The 19,100-nt window shown below is 33.6% G+C and overlaps 3 protein-coding genes across 3 annotated transcripts; 2 read left to right on the forward strand and 1 right to left on the reverse strand.

The window, feature by feature from the left end:
* Window positions 1-3,251: 3,251 nt before the first annotated feature.
* On the reverse strand, window positions 3,252-6,936 carry LOC120273760 (soluble inorganic pyrophosphatase 4). Its single transcript, XM_039280463.1, has 9 exons — window positions 6,799-6,936; window positions 5,479-5,626; window positions 5,341-5,369; window positions 5,179-5,244; window positions 4,998-5,105; window positions 4,696-4,761; window positions 4,471-4,591; window positions 4,095-4,176; window positions 3,252-3,949 (listed from the first exon to the last, which is right to left on the reverse strand). Exons 2-9 carry the CDS (start codon window positions 5,609-5,611, stop codon window positions 3,907-3,909), a joined length of 648 nt encoding a protein of 215 aa, XP_039136397.1. The 5' UTR covers window positions 5,612-5,626; window positions 6,799-6,936; the 3' UTR covers window positions 3,252-3,906.
* A 2,659-nt stretch (window positions 6,937-9,595) lies between these two features.
* LOC120272980 lies at window positions 9,596-12,021 on the forward strand. The gene is made up of 2 exons (XM_039279625.1): window positions 9,596-9,609; window positions 11,205-12,021. The coding sequence occupies exon 2, from the start codon at window positions 11,220-11,222 to the stop codon at window positions 11,961-11,963; it is 744 nt and encodes a 247-aa protein (XP_039135559.1). The 5' UTR covers window positions 9,596-9,609; window positions 11,205-11,219; the 3' UTR covers window positions 11,964-12,021.
* Window positions 12,022-15,146: 3,125 nt separating this feature from the next.
* LOC120273854 (ras-related protein RABE1c) lies at window positions 15,147-18,705 on the forward strand. The gene is made up of 9 exons (XM_039280589.1): window positions 15,147-15,237; window positions 15,329-15,455; window positions 16,740-16,812; window positions 16,940-17,040; window positions 17,301-17,366; window positions 17,446-17,543; window positions 17,989-18,051; window positions 18,138-18,230; window positions 18,328-18,705. Exons 2-9 carry the CDS (start codon window positions 15,383-15,385, stop codon window positions 18,412-18,414), a joined length of 654 nt encoding a protein of 217 aa, XP_039136523.1. The 5' UTR covers window positions 15,147-15,237; window positions 15,329-15,382; the 3' UTR covers window positions 18,415-18,705.
* Window positions 18,706-19,100: the final 395 nt, after the last annotated feature.

Consider the following 19,100-nt stretch of genomic DNA (forward strand, 5'->3'; position numbering starts at 1 on the left):
TAGTGGTTGTATTCTTAGATATTAAAACATGGCTTCACGGGGTGGATCCTCTCGAGGAAAAAGCGTTGTTGGATCGGCTTCCACTCCCACACCACCTACTCAAGAAAGCAATCCATTTCAAGATTTTGAGAGCCCAATAGAACAATCGGCACCGGTTGATGTACCCTCACAAACCGGACAAGCAACCAACTCCACAGAAATTACCCTCAAATCTAACATTTTTAAAACTCATTTTACAAAATTGTATAATAATGATGGCATTGTAACACATGGTAAATGTAACTATTGTGGTTCCGAATTTAAACATTGTAAGGGTGGAGGGTATGGCACATTCAACAGACACTTGGAGAAGAAGCACCCGGACAAGCTTGGACATGCTCGATCACAGTCACAAATTCGGTTCACTGTGGATGAAGGTACAGGTTCTCGATCATCTCTACTTTACATTTTCGCAAAAGCAAAATACTGAGGATAAAATTGCGGAGACAATTTCCGTCGAGCGCTGCGTTCGACTTCATCTGAGCGGTGTCAAGTTCAAGAATGCATCAATGACACACTACAACCCGGCATGCAAGAAGGTTTCACGAAGGACAATTCAAAGAACAATATTCAAAACAATACAAGTTTGGTAGAGAACAACTTTGTGAGTATTTTTCGTACTTTTCAACTCTTCGGTTTCTTTATGTTCGATGTTTGGACCGATGTTTTTCATGAAAAATTCTTTTTATGGGTATTACAGGCACATTGGGTTGATGACAAGTGGAACATCCAGCGTGTTCTCGCTTTTAGGGTGTTCAACGAGTCTCATAGTGCCGATAATATTTATGAGACTTATGCGTGGAGTTATCGAAGAATTTGGTTTAATGTTTAAAATTTTTTTCGATTTCTTTTTGATAATGCCTCCGCTAATACGGCCCTCAATTACACCTCTAGAAGATTTTTTTGAGGCCTTCATGTGGTGGCAAATATTTTTCATATAAGATGTGTTTGTCACGTTTTAAATTTATGTGTGCAAAGTGGTTTGGAAGAGCTTAAAGAATTTGTACTCCCCGTTAGGGAAGGTCGTAGCTTATATGGGAAAAAGCATGACCCTCATGAAACAATGGGCTCGCTATTGTAAAGCACATAACATGAGGGTCAAAAAATTCCCTAAAGATGTCAAAACAAGATGGAACTCAACTTATCGGCTTCTTAGTGCAACATTTCCCTATAGGACATTGTTGACTAAGTTTGTTAATGATTCCTTAGTTGGTTTTTCTTTATATGAGTATAACTGGGTAATTATCGCTCGTATTATTGATTTGCTTGTGGTTTTTAACACATGTACTAATTTGTTTTCCCAAGTTTATTTTCCTACTTCCCATTTATTTCTATATGGTCTTTGTTGACGCTGGTGAACAATTTTTGGAAGTTTAGATTAGATCCATAATTGTTTTGTGCGATTAATCACTATGAAAAATGAAATGGTTGTCTTATTATAAAAAAATATACCTCCTATTGCTTTAGTTGCATTTGTTCTTGATCCAAGGCAAAAGCTAGAAGGTTCTGCAGGAATATTTGGACGCATATTACAAAATTCTTAGGATTCGATGGAGGACAAGATTCCCCAACCGGTTCCCCGAGCTTGCCCATGAGCGACGTGGATACTCAAGAATCGAACTCGGACTCGAGCGGCATTGTGGATGTCAATGAAATTGTTGTTGATACTAGAGTCAACTTGTCGAATTATATGATAGTCTATCAGATTAGATATAGTCATATAGTTCCACAGGGTCAGTATGCGAGGCGATGAGACAATCTAGTAGTGGTGGAGGAGAATCATTCCCAAGAGAGACAAGCAAAGAAGAAACCAAGGGGATCACAATATACTGAGTCTCGACTTGTACTTAAACACAACTTTCCGGGTTCTCGGAAGAAATCAACACGGATACGACTTTCAACGCTCCTCAACTGGTGGCGAGGTAATGAAAAACTGCGACCCCATTCTTTCACTAATGGTAAAGGATATTTTTTTGCATGTCCTATGTCTCATGAGCTTTGCGAAAGCGCACTTTTTAGCGCAGTGAAACATGTTGGATTCGACATCGCTCGCAATCGACCCCACAAAATATCGAAATTCAAGTTTCGCACTGGACGACCGGAAACGTGCTCAAGTTCTGCAACAAAGCGTGATGTAAAGAAAGTCCGGATGCTAGTGATTTCTTCATACGGATAACATGATGAGCACACCCGCTCCGACTAAATCATCGAGTCCCGACCAAGACCTAGATGGTACCGGATTAAGTAAAGTGGGTGACGATTATAATGTGTAATAGAACCACGTGGACTTTTCGATTCCTCTTACACCCGTGAGGATACGTGAGGCAACTTAATTCGACATGTAAACCAATTAAGTTCAAGTCCCATTTATTTCCAAATTTAGCTGTAATTTCAATTTTTAGTGAAATTTAGTATAATACGATAGACATCTCTTATTACTTGAAACTCGTGGTCTTCATTTTTGGGGTCTTAATTAATTCATTTTTATATGAAATTTTCTGAATTTTTTCTTGAATTTTCACAAATTTTTTGAATTTTTTTCTGATTTTTTTGTAATTTTTAAATTTTTTAAAAATTGAGGGTGAGCCACGACCCGGCCCGCCTGGCCCCAGCTGCGGGCCGACCCCGGGCAACCCGGCGGGTTGGCCCGCCGGTTGGCCCCCGGCCCGCCGGAGCCCAACTTGGGAGCCGGGCCGGTTCTGGGCCCGGCTTCATGTGACCCAGACCCGGCGGGTCCGACAGGGCCAACCCGGCCCTGCGGGCTCTGAGCAGCCGGGCCGGGTCCGGGTCAGATGGGCCGAACTGAGCCCAGGGCTCGGACCCGCTCGAGCCTCGGCTCCCGGCCTCGTGCCCACCACTACTTACACTCCCATAAATATATCATTATCTTAATGAACTGAACAATCTAAGAGCCCTAAAAAAACCCATCTAAGGAAGGAACCACCCATATAGAAGAGCAAGCAAGTGCTTCAAGTTGCATTAGCGTTTGGTATTTTTACAATTCTTAAATCTGAATTTTAGGTTGTTTTCCAAAAATTTTGGGCATACCCATCTGTTGTGACACAACACAGGATACATATAAAAAATTCCATAGGGACCCCATATCAAACAAAGATGTATTCTATTTATCATCATGTTGCTGATACAACATGAATAACCAGTAACATAAAGCAAATCATATGATCCCAAGACAACCAGAGAAACACAAAACATCCACAAATTCTACAAGATCTCACTGTCTTCTTCTCCAAAAATTACATTAGTAAGCACAGGTAGAGAAAAAAACAAAAGAAAAATAAAAAGAGAACCAATTGCCAAAGATTCAAGGTTGCCCTTCATAAAAGAAGATCAATACCAAGGAATTATCATCATCATCAACAACAACAACAACAACAAGAGCATCAAGAGGCCACCGGAAGAGGCCTCTTAGAGGCCATCAATGGACATAAATGGAGGGATGTGTCCTGGGTTTCCTAGCTTTTTTTATAGGCAGGAAGTAAGCAATAAAAAAAACCTACTTGTGGGGTCTTGTGGGATCAGAAGTGGGAGGATCTTCTTTGGATATACCTCCCAGCATTTACTTTATTCCTCCACTTTATCCCATTTGTTTCCCATTCTCATTTTATTAATATTCTTTTACTATCTTTGTGCATGATGATATATAAAGAATTGAGGAAAGATGAACACAGATGCGACAAACATTGCCAACTCAAAGATAAGTATATAAAGATATCAGTTCACAACATATAAGTAGCACTCATGATATATTTTGAGCAAAATATAAAAGAAGACATCACAACTTAGAAAAGCCCTTCAACATAGAACAGAGTTCCTGAAGATGATATATATATAGTAAATGCGCCATACCTATCTCCTCAAACTCTCCACTATGTAGCTCGCATAAAGATCCCTTCAAAACAAACATGAGAATAGTCAAGATAAGAGCAATGGTTTTCCATCAACAACAAACATATAAATGAAAGACAATTCACACTTAAAATATGGTAATAAAAACCGGAGATCATGTATTGACAGCAACAGAGAAATTGTCTTACATTGAATGTTTTATTGCATTGAAAGCATCAGAAGCTGGCAGGAAGTCATTAACAGCAACATCCTTGTTTTCATTTTTCTTGTCTGAGAGTCATGTGTCAAGGAGAAAACAGATCAATGGAAAAAAATGGCTTGGATTCGATCAGTTATGCATCATGCATCAAAGAACTAGTCACCAAAAGGAATCTAAACACAAAACGTTCAGAATTGGTAAAAAGAGGGGGAAAAGAAGAACCTAAAAGGCAAGGCATAGTGGCAAAGGCAGTATACCAATCAGTTAGTATATCAGGATTACCATCTGATTTCCTACTTTGGCTTCATAAATGCAACTCTAGAGTAAGAAATGACACAGAATGTTTAAAAGTAAGACAAGGATACAATCTTCGAAAAAACGCCTGATTTCAGCAAGTCGATGGGGTGGGAGCTCTTTGATATCATTGTAATGCTTGTATTCAGGATCATCAGCACACACAGCAATTATTTTATCATCCTTCTCACCCTGTTTACAACATCAACCACATCAGAACTACAAAGCAAGCTACGATCACAGATTAGTCAGGGCATCAGCAATAGAATCGAAGGCAGACAAAATTACAATAGTACCTGATCAATCATAGGCATGAGACCAATTGCTTTGGCTCGAAGAAAACATCCAGGAAGAACTGGTTCCTATGAGAAAATAGCATAAATGATAAAATTTGTTTAGAGTTTCAAATTGAATTTATCCAACCAAATGCCAGAGAAAAGATGCACAGTAAAACACCAGAAACTACCTAATATATCACCAAACTGAACTAGATGTTCTATAAATTAATAACCAAATTTGCCACAATTAAAGTCAAGTATTAAGTTTCCTTCTAAATATGGTTACATTTCAACCATGGAAAATGGATGGGAGGCCTTACTTGCATGATAACCAACACATCCATTGGGTCACTATCTTCACAAAGAGTGCGGGGAATGAAGCCATAGTTGTGAGGGTACACTACAGATGAATAGAGCACCCTGTCCACCTGAATACATAAGACAACAGCCATTAAAGAATGGAACAAGAAAACACCGCACTAACTCTGATTCTTAGCCAACCTTGATTAAACCAGTTTTTTTGTCAAGCTCATATTTCACTTTACTCCCCCTCCCTATTTCCACCACCTGCACGTATTCATGTAAGCAAAAGTTTTATTACAGTGGTTATTTGTGGAACCATAAACCAGATATTCATGATATATAAAGTGCCAGCGTGCTTACACAGTTGAAAATTTCAGGTGCACCAGGTCCTGCACCAACCACAACAGAATTTAAAAAAGACAGAATGATGTAAGAAAACATATAAGCAATACTATCATGTGCAATATATATATATATATAGAGAGAGAGAGAGAGAACCTATCTCCAGGTCATGCCAGGGGTGTGCTGCAACAGACCTCCTGGACATGGATGATAGTATTCTTTCATTGAGAGGTGGCTGTGAAGGATGAGACTCAGCAGACTTAATTGATGCCTCGATAGGTGGAGTCATACTTACAGCCTAGCCCTGATAAATAATAATTCACTCAAAACCAGGAAGAAGGAAAAAAAAAATTATCAAGTTCAATGTCACATTTTAGATGAATGTTAAGAAACAGGATATACACAATATCCACATCATCTAACGCAAGTGAAAATAACAGAGCCTGCTTAACCTTAATTTCATTTATTTCTAGTAAAATCTTATCTCCCATATTTGCCTTGGCCTCCTTGTTCAAAATAATGACTGAACCGCTTCCCTTCTTTTTCAAACTCTTTCAGAGTGAATCTAAAATTAATTTATCAGGTTGCCTGCTTAGCCACCAGTTGATGTTAAAGTGCTCTTGTTGCTTTCCACTTGGAAAACGAATGCTTTCTCATGGTTCAGATTTTTCCCATCTCTCTCTAGCACTATTATTTAAGATTATATTATTATTTCTCAATAGCTTTACAAAGGAGCTGACAACCTCAAGAAAATAATCCTCTTTTTTTTCTTTAGAAAAGGACTGGAGCCTCTATTTCATTGAATAGTCAACATGACCAGATATGTCTTCTTCTAGCTAGCTTTTAATATTTTAATAAAAACAAAGAACACAAAATCCTCCATTTGCAAATGACTCCTTCAACTCCATGAAGTATTCCTTTGAACCAAAAACTCATTTTATGCACAAATTCACACCCTATATACCCTTTCTATCAGAAACAATTACAAAATCCTAAAAACATTTCCAATCAATTTGAACTAAAAAAATCCTAAAAAGCTAAGGCACACAGAACTACTCCGATCATTCACAAAAATGGTTCACATCCACGCAAATAGTCATGAAATCAGCATCAAAACAGAGCTATCTACATCATTATATGACACATTGCAGATCAAGCAACATAAACTACAAAAACCCAAATAAATCCATGAAATCACAACTCCAAAACGAGATCAAACCAACAACATAGAAAAACCAAGCAGATCCACAACCACAGCAATAATCTCCCACGCATCTGATACCATACAAGAAAAATCTCAACAAATATACATCAAAAAACATCAACAACTAGCACATCAAAAGATCCACCACCTCTACTCTCCTCTCCACACAAACAATCACGATCTACAACCAAAAAAACCAAGAAAAAGTACAGAAGAAAAGGCCACAAAAAAACCAAAATCGAACCAATGAAATCAAAAATGAAGAACAGTACCTGAAACGGAAGCAGATCTGGCTGCGAGCAAGGAGAGAAAAGGGGATCGAGGTGGTGAGAAAGAGAAATACGAAACCCTAGAAACTGGGGAATTTATAGAGCGAGAAACGAAGGCAACGTTCCCGCTGCTTTCCAAAGCACGCTATTTAAAGCATCTTCTTCTTCTTCTTCTTCTTCTTCTTCTCTTCGAGGAAGGCATCAACGAGAGAAGATTCCAGAGGATCAAAGCAGCGAAGAAGACCGTGATTCCAGCTCAGCAAACACGTGGCGAGTCACGATTGGTGGACAGGAGTGGGGCCCAGGACGGTGAAGAGGACAGGACTCTAACATTCTCGAGGGGGGAAAACGTGATGGATTTTGATGTTTTGATCGGACGGTGGAGATTGGTCGGCGGCGGATCGGACGGTGGGGAGGGATGCGTGAATGAGGATCGCGTGGACAGGACGCGTCTGTGTGAGTGTGTAAAGCCGGTGAAAGAGTAGCATTCCCGCGTGATTTGGCGAGGCACCTCCGGCGAGAATACGTTACTGGTTCCGGTGATCCTGCGGAATTCTTTGGCTGTGATTGGGATCCACACGTGGCGCTTTGCTATTGGGTCTGAGTTTTAGAGAATTATTCAATCGAATTAATTATTTAATTATTATTTTTTATGTATGAATTGTTTTGAAAAGATTTATCCTACATGTCAGTAAAATTGTGTAATTTCTGCTCTTTTAATCCTTCTAATATTTTTAAGTACAATTAAATCCTCATATTTAGTCAAATTCCGTCGTTCTAATCCACAGTAATATTTTTAGGTATAATTAACTCCTTTCAATTTACACTTGCCCATCTACACAGCGGACTAAAATGACCTAATTCGACTAAATATAAGGACTTAATTGTACATAAAAATATTACAAAGACTAAAAAGACCGAAAATACATAATTACAGGGATCTGTACAATAATTAAATCTTTTGAAAATAGTCCAGTAAAGAGATGAGTGGTGCAAAGTCAAATCCCTTATACATCAGTATTATATAGTGTTTTGTAAATATAAATATATCATAGAATATTATATCAGTATTGTTTATCACTGTTTATAGGACCTTCCTTCTGGAATTATAAGGCAGAGGATTTATTAGTATGAGGTGAAGGAGGGGTTTATAAAGGAGGGTAGAGTAGGGTAAAGTAAGGAAAGTGGAGTTTTTAAGTTATACCTTGTTTGGGGCTAAGGTAAGGTAAATGGAGGTTATCAAACCTTCTAATGTTTGGATTGAAGGTAAGAGATGATAAGGTTTTATGGTGATATTACTAAAATACCCTTTAGTATGTTGTAATAAGATTGTTAGATATTATTATAAACTACTAAAAAAAAGACATATAAAAAAACAAATATTATAAATATTCTCTTACCATAAATATGCTTTTAAAAAAATAAATATGATTTTTCAAAATTATTTAGAAAGATTCAGGGTATTTTTGTAATTGTTTGAAAAGATTGAGGGTATTTTTGTCCAAAAAAATTGAGGGTATTTTTGTAATTGTTTGGAAAGGTTGAGGGCATTTTTGTCTAGAAAAAGTGAGATTGGGGAATTTTTGGAAAATCCTTAACCCTAAATAAATAAAGATATAATTGCTTAAAAAATTTGAGGGCATTTTGGTCCAAGAAAAATTCAAAACCTTGCTAACCCCCCAATTTGGAGGGTTGAGAAATGAGGGTAAATGGAGGTTTCTCAACCCTCCATTTAACCCTCTCATACCCTACCCTCCAAATAACCCTGGATCTAAACAAGGTTTGGTTGATAACCTTACTTTACAAAACCTCAAAAAACTTTCTCCCAAGCAAGCCCTTAATTTCTCTGTGTATTAATTTATCTCATTTAATAATTTTTTAAAAAATATTAAGCAGTTGTACCTGCCTATTCTTTGATAACTCTTGTGGGATGATACTTGTTGCCATTAGTTGCTATTAATCAATGGCAATGGAGTAAGTTTTGAAGTTGATTTTTTAATTATTACTTGCGTTGAAAAATTCAACCATAATATTTTAAAAAATATTAACTTAATCTCCTTTTTTTAATCTTGCAATCAATTGGGATTTTTTTTTTTTGCTTTGAGTCAAAAAAATTATATGATAAAAATATTTAAAATAAATTAAAATAAAAGCCTATCTAATTTTATATTCTATAAATTGTTATATATCAAACTTTAAAAAATAAAAGCTTTGGTATCACAACACAAACACTGTCATTATTTCACTTTGTATTTAATAAAAATCAAGGAGATCCCTTATCTTTTGGGATCGTAATTTTTTCCTTTATATTTCACTATGTCTTTTTTTATTAATTTTTTTATATTTTTTTATATTATTAATATTTTTACAAATAGATGATAATTGTCCATCAATACATGTACAGATATGGAGCAAGTTCAATACCTATTTGTATTTTTTCAAACTTTGGGTTCAGTCATCTATATTATTATTTTTTTTATAAATAACTCTAAATCAAAACAAAAAATTACTTTTTTCAACATGATCTTATTTGAAATTTATTAAGAAAACAATATTTTAAATACTATAAGATTGATTCTATCCGAGGTCAATCTTTTTTCTAAAAATAAAAACATGATATATATACACACACAGATTTTTTTTTTTCTAAAAAAAAAACATTATATATATACACACACAGAGCTTTATATATTGAAAAATCTCTGGTGTTGAGTGAAGGGGCTAATGATGGATATGGAGGACGACGAGAAGAAGGTGACAACGGTGACAGGGTTGCAACCATGGAGCATCCCAATTAGCACCCCTGCTTGCCAAGTAATTCATTTTGATTAAGTCTTCTTCTTCTCTTATTGATTATATTTATATATATATATATATATAAATATATATATAGACAATATGGAATCCCGGATCGGTAAACACACTTAATTTACCTTTTAATTGCGAATCGGGAAAGAACTTTCTATCTTTTACTTTAACATAAGAGTCAAATGTTTTACTATTTGATTTTATTTTTTATTGTTTTGATTTATAAAAATGGTAAACGCTATGTACGTTATGATTTATATGTGTACAAATTGAGAATTAATTATTCAGTCTGTACATTTTTATCCAGTGAAATAGATTTAGATAGAAAACCTACACCTGCGATTGAGGATATGTCACCACTATTATATCTAGCAAGACACGAACTTAAATATATTTTAAATGTTTTCTTTTCGCAATGTGATTGTGCTACTAACTCTTTTATTTATTTTTTATATATAAATTTTGTTTAAGAAAAAAATAATAAACAAGTGATGTTTTAGAAAAATAGAGTAATATATGAATATTATTAATAATTCTCAACTATTTTTTAAAAAATTAAAGATTGATTTTTGTGCGATGGAAAATTAGTGGAGCGGTAATTTAGAAAAACTTTAATTAAAAGATATTTTAGTCAAACTTATCTTGAATAACAAGATCTTGTTAGAGAGAATCCTTTTCATGGTTTGAAAAGAAAATTTTACTTTTTCAAAATAACAATATATATTAAAAAATTAATTACTAAATATATTTATTTAAAAATTTAATTATTTTTTTAAGAAAAACTATAAATTGATTTATTTTATTTTATAAAAATGGATAAACCATTAATTTACTAAAGAACCAAACAAAAGACAGAAATAGATAAAAAAAGATAACACCAACTTAACATAAAAAGCTCTTACTAGAGATAAAATATTTTTTAGAAAAACAAAAACAAATAAGAACTAAAAACAAAAAAAAATAACAAAAAAGACTTGGCGAAGTCCCGGTCCAGTAAGATAAACACATATCTATTTGAATTGAACATGGAGTAACCTTTGCTCTCCTCTTGACTCTTGTTTTATTTATTTATTTATTTCTTTCTTTCAAAGAATGCCCGGTTAAAACTTTAAACAACCAATGCATTTATTATAAGCTTGGAGGTTTATTAAGTAGAAGTGTAATTTTTGAACCTACCAATTGAGTGATTGTTAAGACTCATTAAATTACTATGAAAAAGTATTGTGCTATTGAAGTTAAATTATTGTAGTCATAGAAATGAAATTGATGTCTATATTTTCTTAATGAGGCTAAATTCGAGCATAATAAATTAAATTCAAAATAGACTCAGTCTCAATTGAAATAGTGTTAAGCCCAACTTTAATATAGCAAAGCTCCATTAAATTCATATTACAGCTTTACGTCCAATCATCTCTTAATTATAATTACAATGCATGTTAATTTTGTTTTTTTAATGTTATCTATTTTATTTTATTTTAATAAATTGATGATAAATATTTTCTTTTTTTATTTTTATTGCATTGTGGTTGGAAGAGGTTTTGGAAAATGTTGTGTAATTATTATTTAATAAAATAAAGGCATATATTATTTGTTATACATAGAGACCTACACCATCTATGTGCGCCCCTGGTCGTCGCCAAGGTCACCAAATGTGCTTCATTTGCCACTTCTTAAATGAACAAGCTGCCTCAAAACTGAGGGAAAGTAAAACACCAACAGGTTTAGAAGCATTCAGCAAGCTAACTCTTGAAGATCAAAGTGCTCCAAAAGTGGAGGAAATTAATAAAACACCAACATGCATGGAAACATTCAGCAGCATTAATGTTGCAGAAATGGAGGAAAGAAAAACACCGGCATTAAGTTTCGTGAACAATGAATTATTATCTCATCAATTCTCTTCTCTTTCACTTGATAAGTCAAACTCAGAGTCAAAGTCAAAGTCAGATGCAAATGGTCAACTACAAAGTCAAATGAAAATTCTTCATGAGATTAGTGATCACAGCAGGATGAAGTTTCTCATGGAGAGTAGAGTTCATGATGGTGTGAGGTTTGCTCTTAATTTACCTGGTTTTTTCAACAGACTTGAGACCAAAACTCTGAAACCATTTATGCCAGTGAGTTTGCTTATAAGAGAGTTATCTAAAACTGAGAAGAGAATTTATAATTATAAAGTAAAACATCAAATGGAGATGAGAGCTCATGGGGGTGGTTTGAGGTTTGGACCAGCTTTAACTCATGGTTTCAAAAGAGTTAAGAAGACAATTCCAGTTGCATCTAGACTAGAATCATTTGCATGGAATTGGGTGCCCAATGGTGAAAACAGCAGGATAAGTTGGCAAGATATTAAAAGAAGAAGATAAAGATGGAATTGGGTCTAATTACCAAACTCTATAGTTTTTTTAAGTTTATTTAAGTTGTTTAGGGGTTTTTGTTTTATTTGATTGTATTTTATTTTTTCAATGGCCAATAATTTATGTGAATTCTTCATTTAATGCACTAAATTATCCACTCTTCAAACAAAAAACACACACTATGTAATAATTCAAAAATAATAAACAAGTTATTATTATTGTTATTTTTATAATAAATTTAAATCAAAACAAAAGATAATTTTTTTTAATATAAAGTGGATAAACCACTGCTGCATACAAAAAAAAAATTGATCCTATCCGAGATAAACTCTTTTTTTTTTTAAAAATAAAATAAAAGCATACTATATACACACAGAGAGAGCTATGTAGATATTAAAATATCTCTGTGTATTGAGTGAAGGGGATGATGATGGAAATGGAGGACGATGAGAAGAAGGTGCCACGGTGGCAGGGTTGCAACCACTGAGCATCCCAATTAGTGCCCTTGTTTGGCAAGCAAGGCCTTTTGATAGAGGGTTTTTAATAACAATATGGATGACTCATGATACACACCCTGTTTACTCATTATGAATTGAAAAAACCCCTTGATCTCCCACTGGAGCGTTGGAGTTAAAATGTGTTCCTGCTCGATTTAAATATATCATCACGGATGTGTACATGGATTAAAAATCGATCATCTAGTGTATTCTCATCTGTAAAATAGGTTTAGATTGTTATTATTATTATTATGTTTAATAAGACTTGAACTTAAAACTTTTTAAATTTGCTTTTGATGATGAAATGTACTTTTGATGATGGATAAAACTACCGACTCTTTTATATTTTTAGTTTTTAAATAAATGTTGTTTTAAAAAAAAATAAATTAAACGAGCAGTGTTAAAAATAAATAAATGGTAACATTGTTTTCAATTTATATGAATATTTATTTATAATAATCAACTAAGTTTTTTTTTTTTAAAATTAAAGATTGATGTTGTGGGATTTAGATTTAGTGGAATGGTGATTAAGAAATATTTTAATTAAAAGATATTTTAGTCAAATATTTGTATGTTGAATAACAAGATATTGGATCTTGGCTATACTCAGACCTCTGTGGAGACACACTAGGTTCTGAATTATTTGTGTTAAGGGGGGCCTTATTTTGTTGTCCTTTTGTTGTACCTAATCACATCTAGTAGTTGATGACTTTTGTATTTTTTAATCTTAATTTGTAGTAGTTTATTCATTTTTTTTAAAAAATAAAAATAAAAATAACAAGATATTGTTGGGAGCTTTCATGCTTCATTGTCGGGAGCTTTCATGCTTCATGGTTTGTTTTACTTTTCAAAATAATAATATATATTAAAAAAATAATTTATTTTTATTCTTACTATTTTAATAATAGTAATATTAATAATAAAACAAGAGCAGTAGGTTGATTAATACTTCACTTTTGCTCTCCTTTTGACGCTTATTTTATTTATTTACTTTTTTTCTTTTTAAAGAATGCCCAATTAAAACTGTAAACAAATAACCACAGATTACTCCAATAGTTGTTACAAATAAGTGTATGAGCAAGACACAATCAAATCCATGTGAATATGTGAATATTTTCAACATTATGGTTTTTTTATAAGGACATATATATTTTCAACATTTTTAATATATTTGGGTGGTTTATCAAAAAAATTTCCAAATTTATGATTTATTGTGAACAGATACCAACACCTTTAATGTGTGCCAATGGTCATCACCAAAGTCATCCAATGTGCTTCATTTGCCACCCAACATCCACAAAGGATTCTTATCTTCAACAAGCTGCCTCAAAACTGAGTGAAAGCAAAACACCATCAACATCTTTGGAAGCATTCAGCAAGTTAACTCTTGAAGATCAAAGTGCTCCAAAAGTGGAAGAAATTAACAAAACACCAACATGCATGCAAGCATTCAACAGCATTAATGTTGCAGAAATGGATGAAAGAAAAACACCAGCATTAAGTTTCATGAACAATGACTTAATATCTCAAGTCTCAACAACTCTTCTCTTTCACTTGAAAAGTCAAAGTCAAATGCAAATGGTCAAATACAAAGGCAAATGCAATGGCTTGAATTTCAGCAACTACTTCAACGTCTAGAACGTGTGGCTATTGCTCACAAGATGATGGAGAGAGTTGATGGAGGTGTGAGGTTTAGTTCTAATTTTATTAATAGTTTCAAAAAGACTTGAGAACAAAACTATGGATCCAATGAGTTGGATTTTAGAGTTATCTAGACGTTTGGTAAACGTTTCTCTTACTCATGATCAGAAGAGAATTTATTTAGATGAAGTAAAACGTTCAATGGAGATGAGAGCTAATTATGGGGATAGTTTCAGGTTTGGACCAATTATAATTAGTCGTTTTAAAAGAGTTAAGAAGAAAATTCCGGTTGCATTTGGACAAGAATTATGTGGTGAAAGAAGAAGGATAAGTAGGAAACATATAAAAAAAAAAGATCATAAGATAGAATTGGGTTTAGTTACCAAACTCTTTTTAGTTTTTATTTTTATTTTTAAGGTTTATTTAAGTTGTTTAGTGGTTTTTATTTTGTTTTATTTTATTTTATTTTATTTTTTAATGCGCAATAATTTCTATGTAAATTCTTTCATTTAATATACTTGTTTATTCCTTCTTCAAAATTTGATAAAAAGCATTGTTGAGCCCAACACAAGTACTTTCAACATTGGCAAATTTTAAATATTTTCATTCTCATTTTTTTATTTATTTTTTTAAATGGTTTTCTCTCATCACAGCATGACACAAATTTTCTAAACGTAATATAAAAAAACTCTGATTATCTCATATCACCTTCAAGCTATGATAGAGGAGAGTAGCCTGATTGTGGAATTAGACGAGATGACTTCTTATGAACGGTTATTCACAAACAAAATTTTTTTTTTTGAAATTATAAGAGATATTTTGATATTTACATCTTTTTATAAATCTAAAATATGTATTAAAAAAACATAATAAAAATAAGGGGGATTTTTTTATGTTTATTTCATCTTAATTTAAAAGTAAAAAATAATTGAAAAAATAAAATAAAACCACTGAAATATTCCCTTCCAATCAGGGGCTAGCTCCACGTGCCCTGATGACAGCCGGCGAAAGCGCGGTCAATGCACCGGCGGTAAGATTACCCCCTCCGTTAAGGTCAAATTCGAATTTTTCATTTTTTATGAGAAAAGGAGCCTCTTTTTCTTCATCTTCTTCTTCGATTTCTCCAATTGCTCTCAGATCTCGAGGTATATATTCCTCCAATTTCCCTCATTTTTGGTCATCTCTTCCATTTCTCAATTGTTTTTGGAATTCAGAGATCGGTTTTTTTGGTTTTAGGGCTTGGGATTTCGTTGTTTTTGATCGGAAATCGTGATCTTGCTGTGTTGATCTATGGCTGCTCCACCAGCGAGGGCACGGGCGGATTATGATTATCTCATAAAGCTCCTCTTGATCGGCGATAGTGGTAAGGGCTTCTTCTTTTCTTTTTTGATTCCAATGTCTGGTTTCTTTTAACTGTTTGATGGATTTGTTTGATCTACGAATGCGAATGATGGATTTAGGTATCCTTGATGTTTCTTCGATTTGATCTATAGTCTTCTAAGTGTTGTTCCTGGGATGAATAGATTCAGGATTCCAAAATTCAATTTTTTTGGTTGCTTTTGGAATTATGCAAAATTCTCTCATGGCCCAGTGAACCAAAGACGAACGCCTTTTTGGTTTTGAAACAGTCTTGTATGCGATTTCATTTATAGGTAAATTGTTTGTGAAGGATTCGTAGTCATATAAAGCTTTGATTTGAAATGTGAAACATTGATTCATGTGTCTCCTATTTAACATTCTGAAAGCTTGGGTTAATGCTGTTCTAGTGTTTAAGTTACAAATTGCTGTTTTGGTATGTCATTTTGTGAGGTTGGAACTCCACGGCTCATGCTTTGCTACTTCTAGAAATTTTAGAAATTATGGGTTTAACAATAGAGTAGAAATTTGAAGTCATTGTTAGCTTTTGGCTTCTTTAGGTAACAATGTGCTATCTTTCTATAATTAGTTTAACCATCTATTGTTTGGTGCCCATTGAATAACCTTTTGCCTGCTGTTAAATGTTTGATCTCTGCCGAGGAGCAAGAGGAAGCAAGTCCTACTAATTGCTACCACAGAGCTTAACTTTTTTCTTATACTCTGTATATATTTTTATTCTATGGTTTGTTATTGTTGTTTGGCATCTTTTTGTTTAGGATTCTTCTATCATGCAGTTCTTATTTTTAGACATTTTGTTATGCCCTTGATTTTACTTTAAATTTTTGGATCTTCAGCCCAAAAATTATCTGGGGAGTTGTGGTAATTAAAAGAACAAAATAAGTGGATGATCTGGAGGAATCTTTTGGAGTTGTATTGATTCTCTAGTCTAGTATGCCAATCCCCATTTTGCTAATCTCATTTCATGTTTTCAGGTAATATTTATAAACAAAATGGTGAAAATATTAAATTGTAAAATCTTGGGCCAATTGTTTGGAGGCCTTTTTCGATTCTTTTCTTTTTTTTTTTCTTCTTCTTTTTTAATTTTTTGCTTTTGGGGCAAAGTCTCTTCAAGGTCTTTATTCTCTTTATCCACTCCGAGCCGATGGCTTTTCTAATATTCCCTTGCAACTTATGCTATTTTATCACCCTTATAATATGTTCGTCTGCCTAAATATTTTTAGCTCTTTATTGTTGTTATAGTTATCAGCTTTAGATTCCTTTCATGTGGCAGGTGTGGGTAAGAGTTGTCTTCTTTTGCGGTTCTCAGATGGATCCTTCACCACTAGTTTCATTACAACAATAGGGTGAGTTTATTCATTTATTTATTTATTGAAGCTCTTATCCATATCAAAGTGCAATTTGTTTTTTTCTTTTTTATTTGTAATCTGACTAAGATCATTTGTCTCATCACTATGATATTATGTTTTGCAGAATAGATTTCAAAATTAGAACTATTGAGCTGGATGGCAAACGAATCAAATTGCAAATTTGGGACACTGCAGGCCAGGAGAGATTTCGAACTATCACGACTGGTAGGTTTGTAATTTCTTTCTGCTTCAGGTCTTTATGTTAGTCTGTGTTATGTTGAAAAATTTGTCTTTCTTTTGCTTACTTCGTACCTTCCTTTAACTCGCACACAGATCCATTAGTATGGAACATGGATAGGAATTAAGCCCTTAGAACACATAAATTTTTTTAAACTGATTATAATTTCTAGTTTCCATATTCCTTTTTTACCTGAAAAAATTACTTCAGTGTCTTTCTTTTTATCAAATCAAGTTGCTCTGTGCAGCTTATTATCGTGGAGCTATGGGTATTTTGCTTGTGTATGATGTTACAGATGAGTCGTCCTTTAACAGTAATCTCCTCACTTCTTTGGATTATTATATTACTTATACTATTTGGGCATTCATTATGCTTGATTCCTTGCCTTGCAGACATCAGGAACTGGATTCGGAACATTGAGCAGCATGCTTCTGACAATGTTAACAAGATTCTTGTTGGCAACAAGGCTGATATGGATGAGAGCAAACGGGTGTGTCCAGTGAACCTCATTCTTGAATGTTATCTTGTCTGTTAGTGGCTTTTCAGTGGTTCTTTTATTTAAATGCCTGCTTCCTCGGTTTTGATGATATGCAGATATAGTTTCAACTTTTGTTTTCCTTGGTTTTATCTCTGGAATCTTTTACCTTGTTTTCCTAACTTGCTATCATATATTCTGCTTCAAAATCTCTCTGATATCAGATGCTAAATTATTATTTTACAATGTTAGTTTAAACTAAAGACTCCAATTTAAAGTTCCCATGTACCTGTGTTCCCTAAGATCAGGGTGTGAATTATTGTCTATCGTAATGTGATTGGTTGAGTATTAATTTCATTTATGCATTGCTGATAGGATTGCAATATTTGATTTTTATGGACTTATTATTTTCATGAATTTTAGTTTGTAAAATCTGAAATCAATAATATCTTTTTGCTAGGCGGTCCCAACCTCAAAGGGACAAGCACTTGCTGATGAGTATGGCATTCAGTTCTTTGAGACAGTAAGTAGTAAAAACTAAAAATTCTGCATTTCAATTGCTTTACAATCATTAAGATTTATCTTTTCTGATTGGGATACACGTCGCAGAGTGCAAAGACTAACTTAAACGTAGAACAAGTTTTCTTCTCCATCGCCAGGGACATCAAGCAAAGGCTTTCAGAATCTGATAACAAAGCCGAGGTCAGTGCCTGGCCTTTTCATCTGATTCAGTAATCATACTATAACCTTAAAATTTCAGGCCCTCAGTCCTGATGTTTTCATTCTATTATTGTCTCAGGACCGCACGATTAAAATTAACAAACCAGACCAGGCAACTGCCTCAGGCAATGCTCCAGAAAGATCAGCATGTTGTGGTACATCTTGAAGGAATGGTTCGCCGGTGGTCTACTCCGGTGATGCTATCGAAACTAATTCACTTCTTTACAGATGATTATGTTATTGAGATTAGGATACATACGATGATGACGCATGTATTTTTAATCCCATCATTCTTTGCAACTGCTTGTTCAAGTGTGTAATTTCAGTTTGGGAAATTGCTATATAGATAGCTTTGGTTTGAGTCTACCAACACTTAGCTTTCTAGATATGATTCACACTTGACATCCTGATGAATGCTTGAACTACATGTTAAAGGTTTTGGTGCATTGCTTTATTATTGTTCTTGTCTTCATCATTCATTTGTAATGCTTTCAGGGCTTTGTTGAAAGTATAGTTTTGAGTGTTATGGAGATGTTATTCACAATTTGGTTATCAAGATTGAATTAGTCTACTAAAATTATTTATATTAAATATTGTATTGAAATAATTAGTATTGATAAATATATTTTAATATTACAATATTTATGTTAATAGGTGTTGATTAAGTCAATATTTTGACTTTAAAATGTATTTCACAATTTTTTTTGGTTAAAAAGAACTTAAGCATAAGAACCTTCGAATTAAACCCTTAAAAGAAAATTATTATATTTTTGCCCAAAAAAAAATGAAATATCATATTTATTGATTTTTATTGTAAATCATTTTCAATTAATTATATAACTTTTAAATCAG

Source organism: Dioscorea cayenensis, chromosome 12, assembly GCF_009730915.1.
Source record: "Dioscorea cayenensis subsp. rotundata cultivar TDr96_F1 chromosome 12, TDr96_F1_v2_PseudoChromosome.rev07_lg8_w22 25.fasta, whole genome shotgun sequence".
Classification (NCBI taxonomy): Eukaryota; Viridiplantae; Streptophyta; class Magnoliopsida; order Dioscoreales; family Dioscoreaceae; genus Dioscorea; species Dioscorea cayenensis.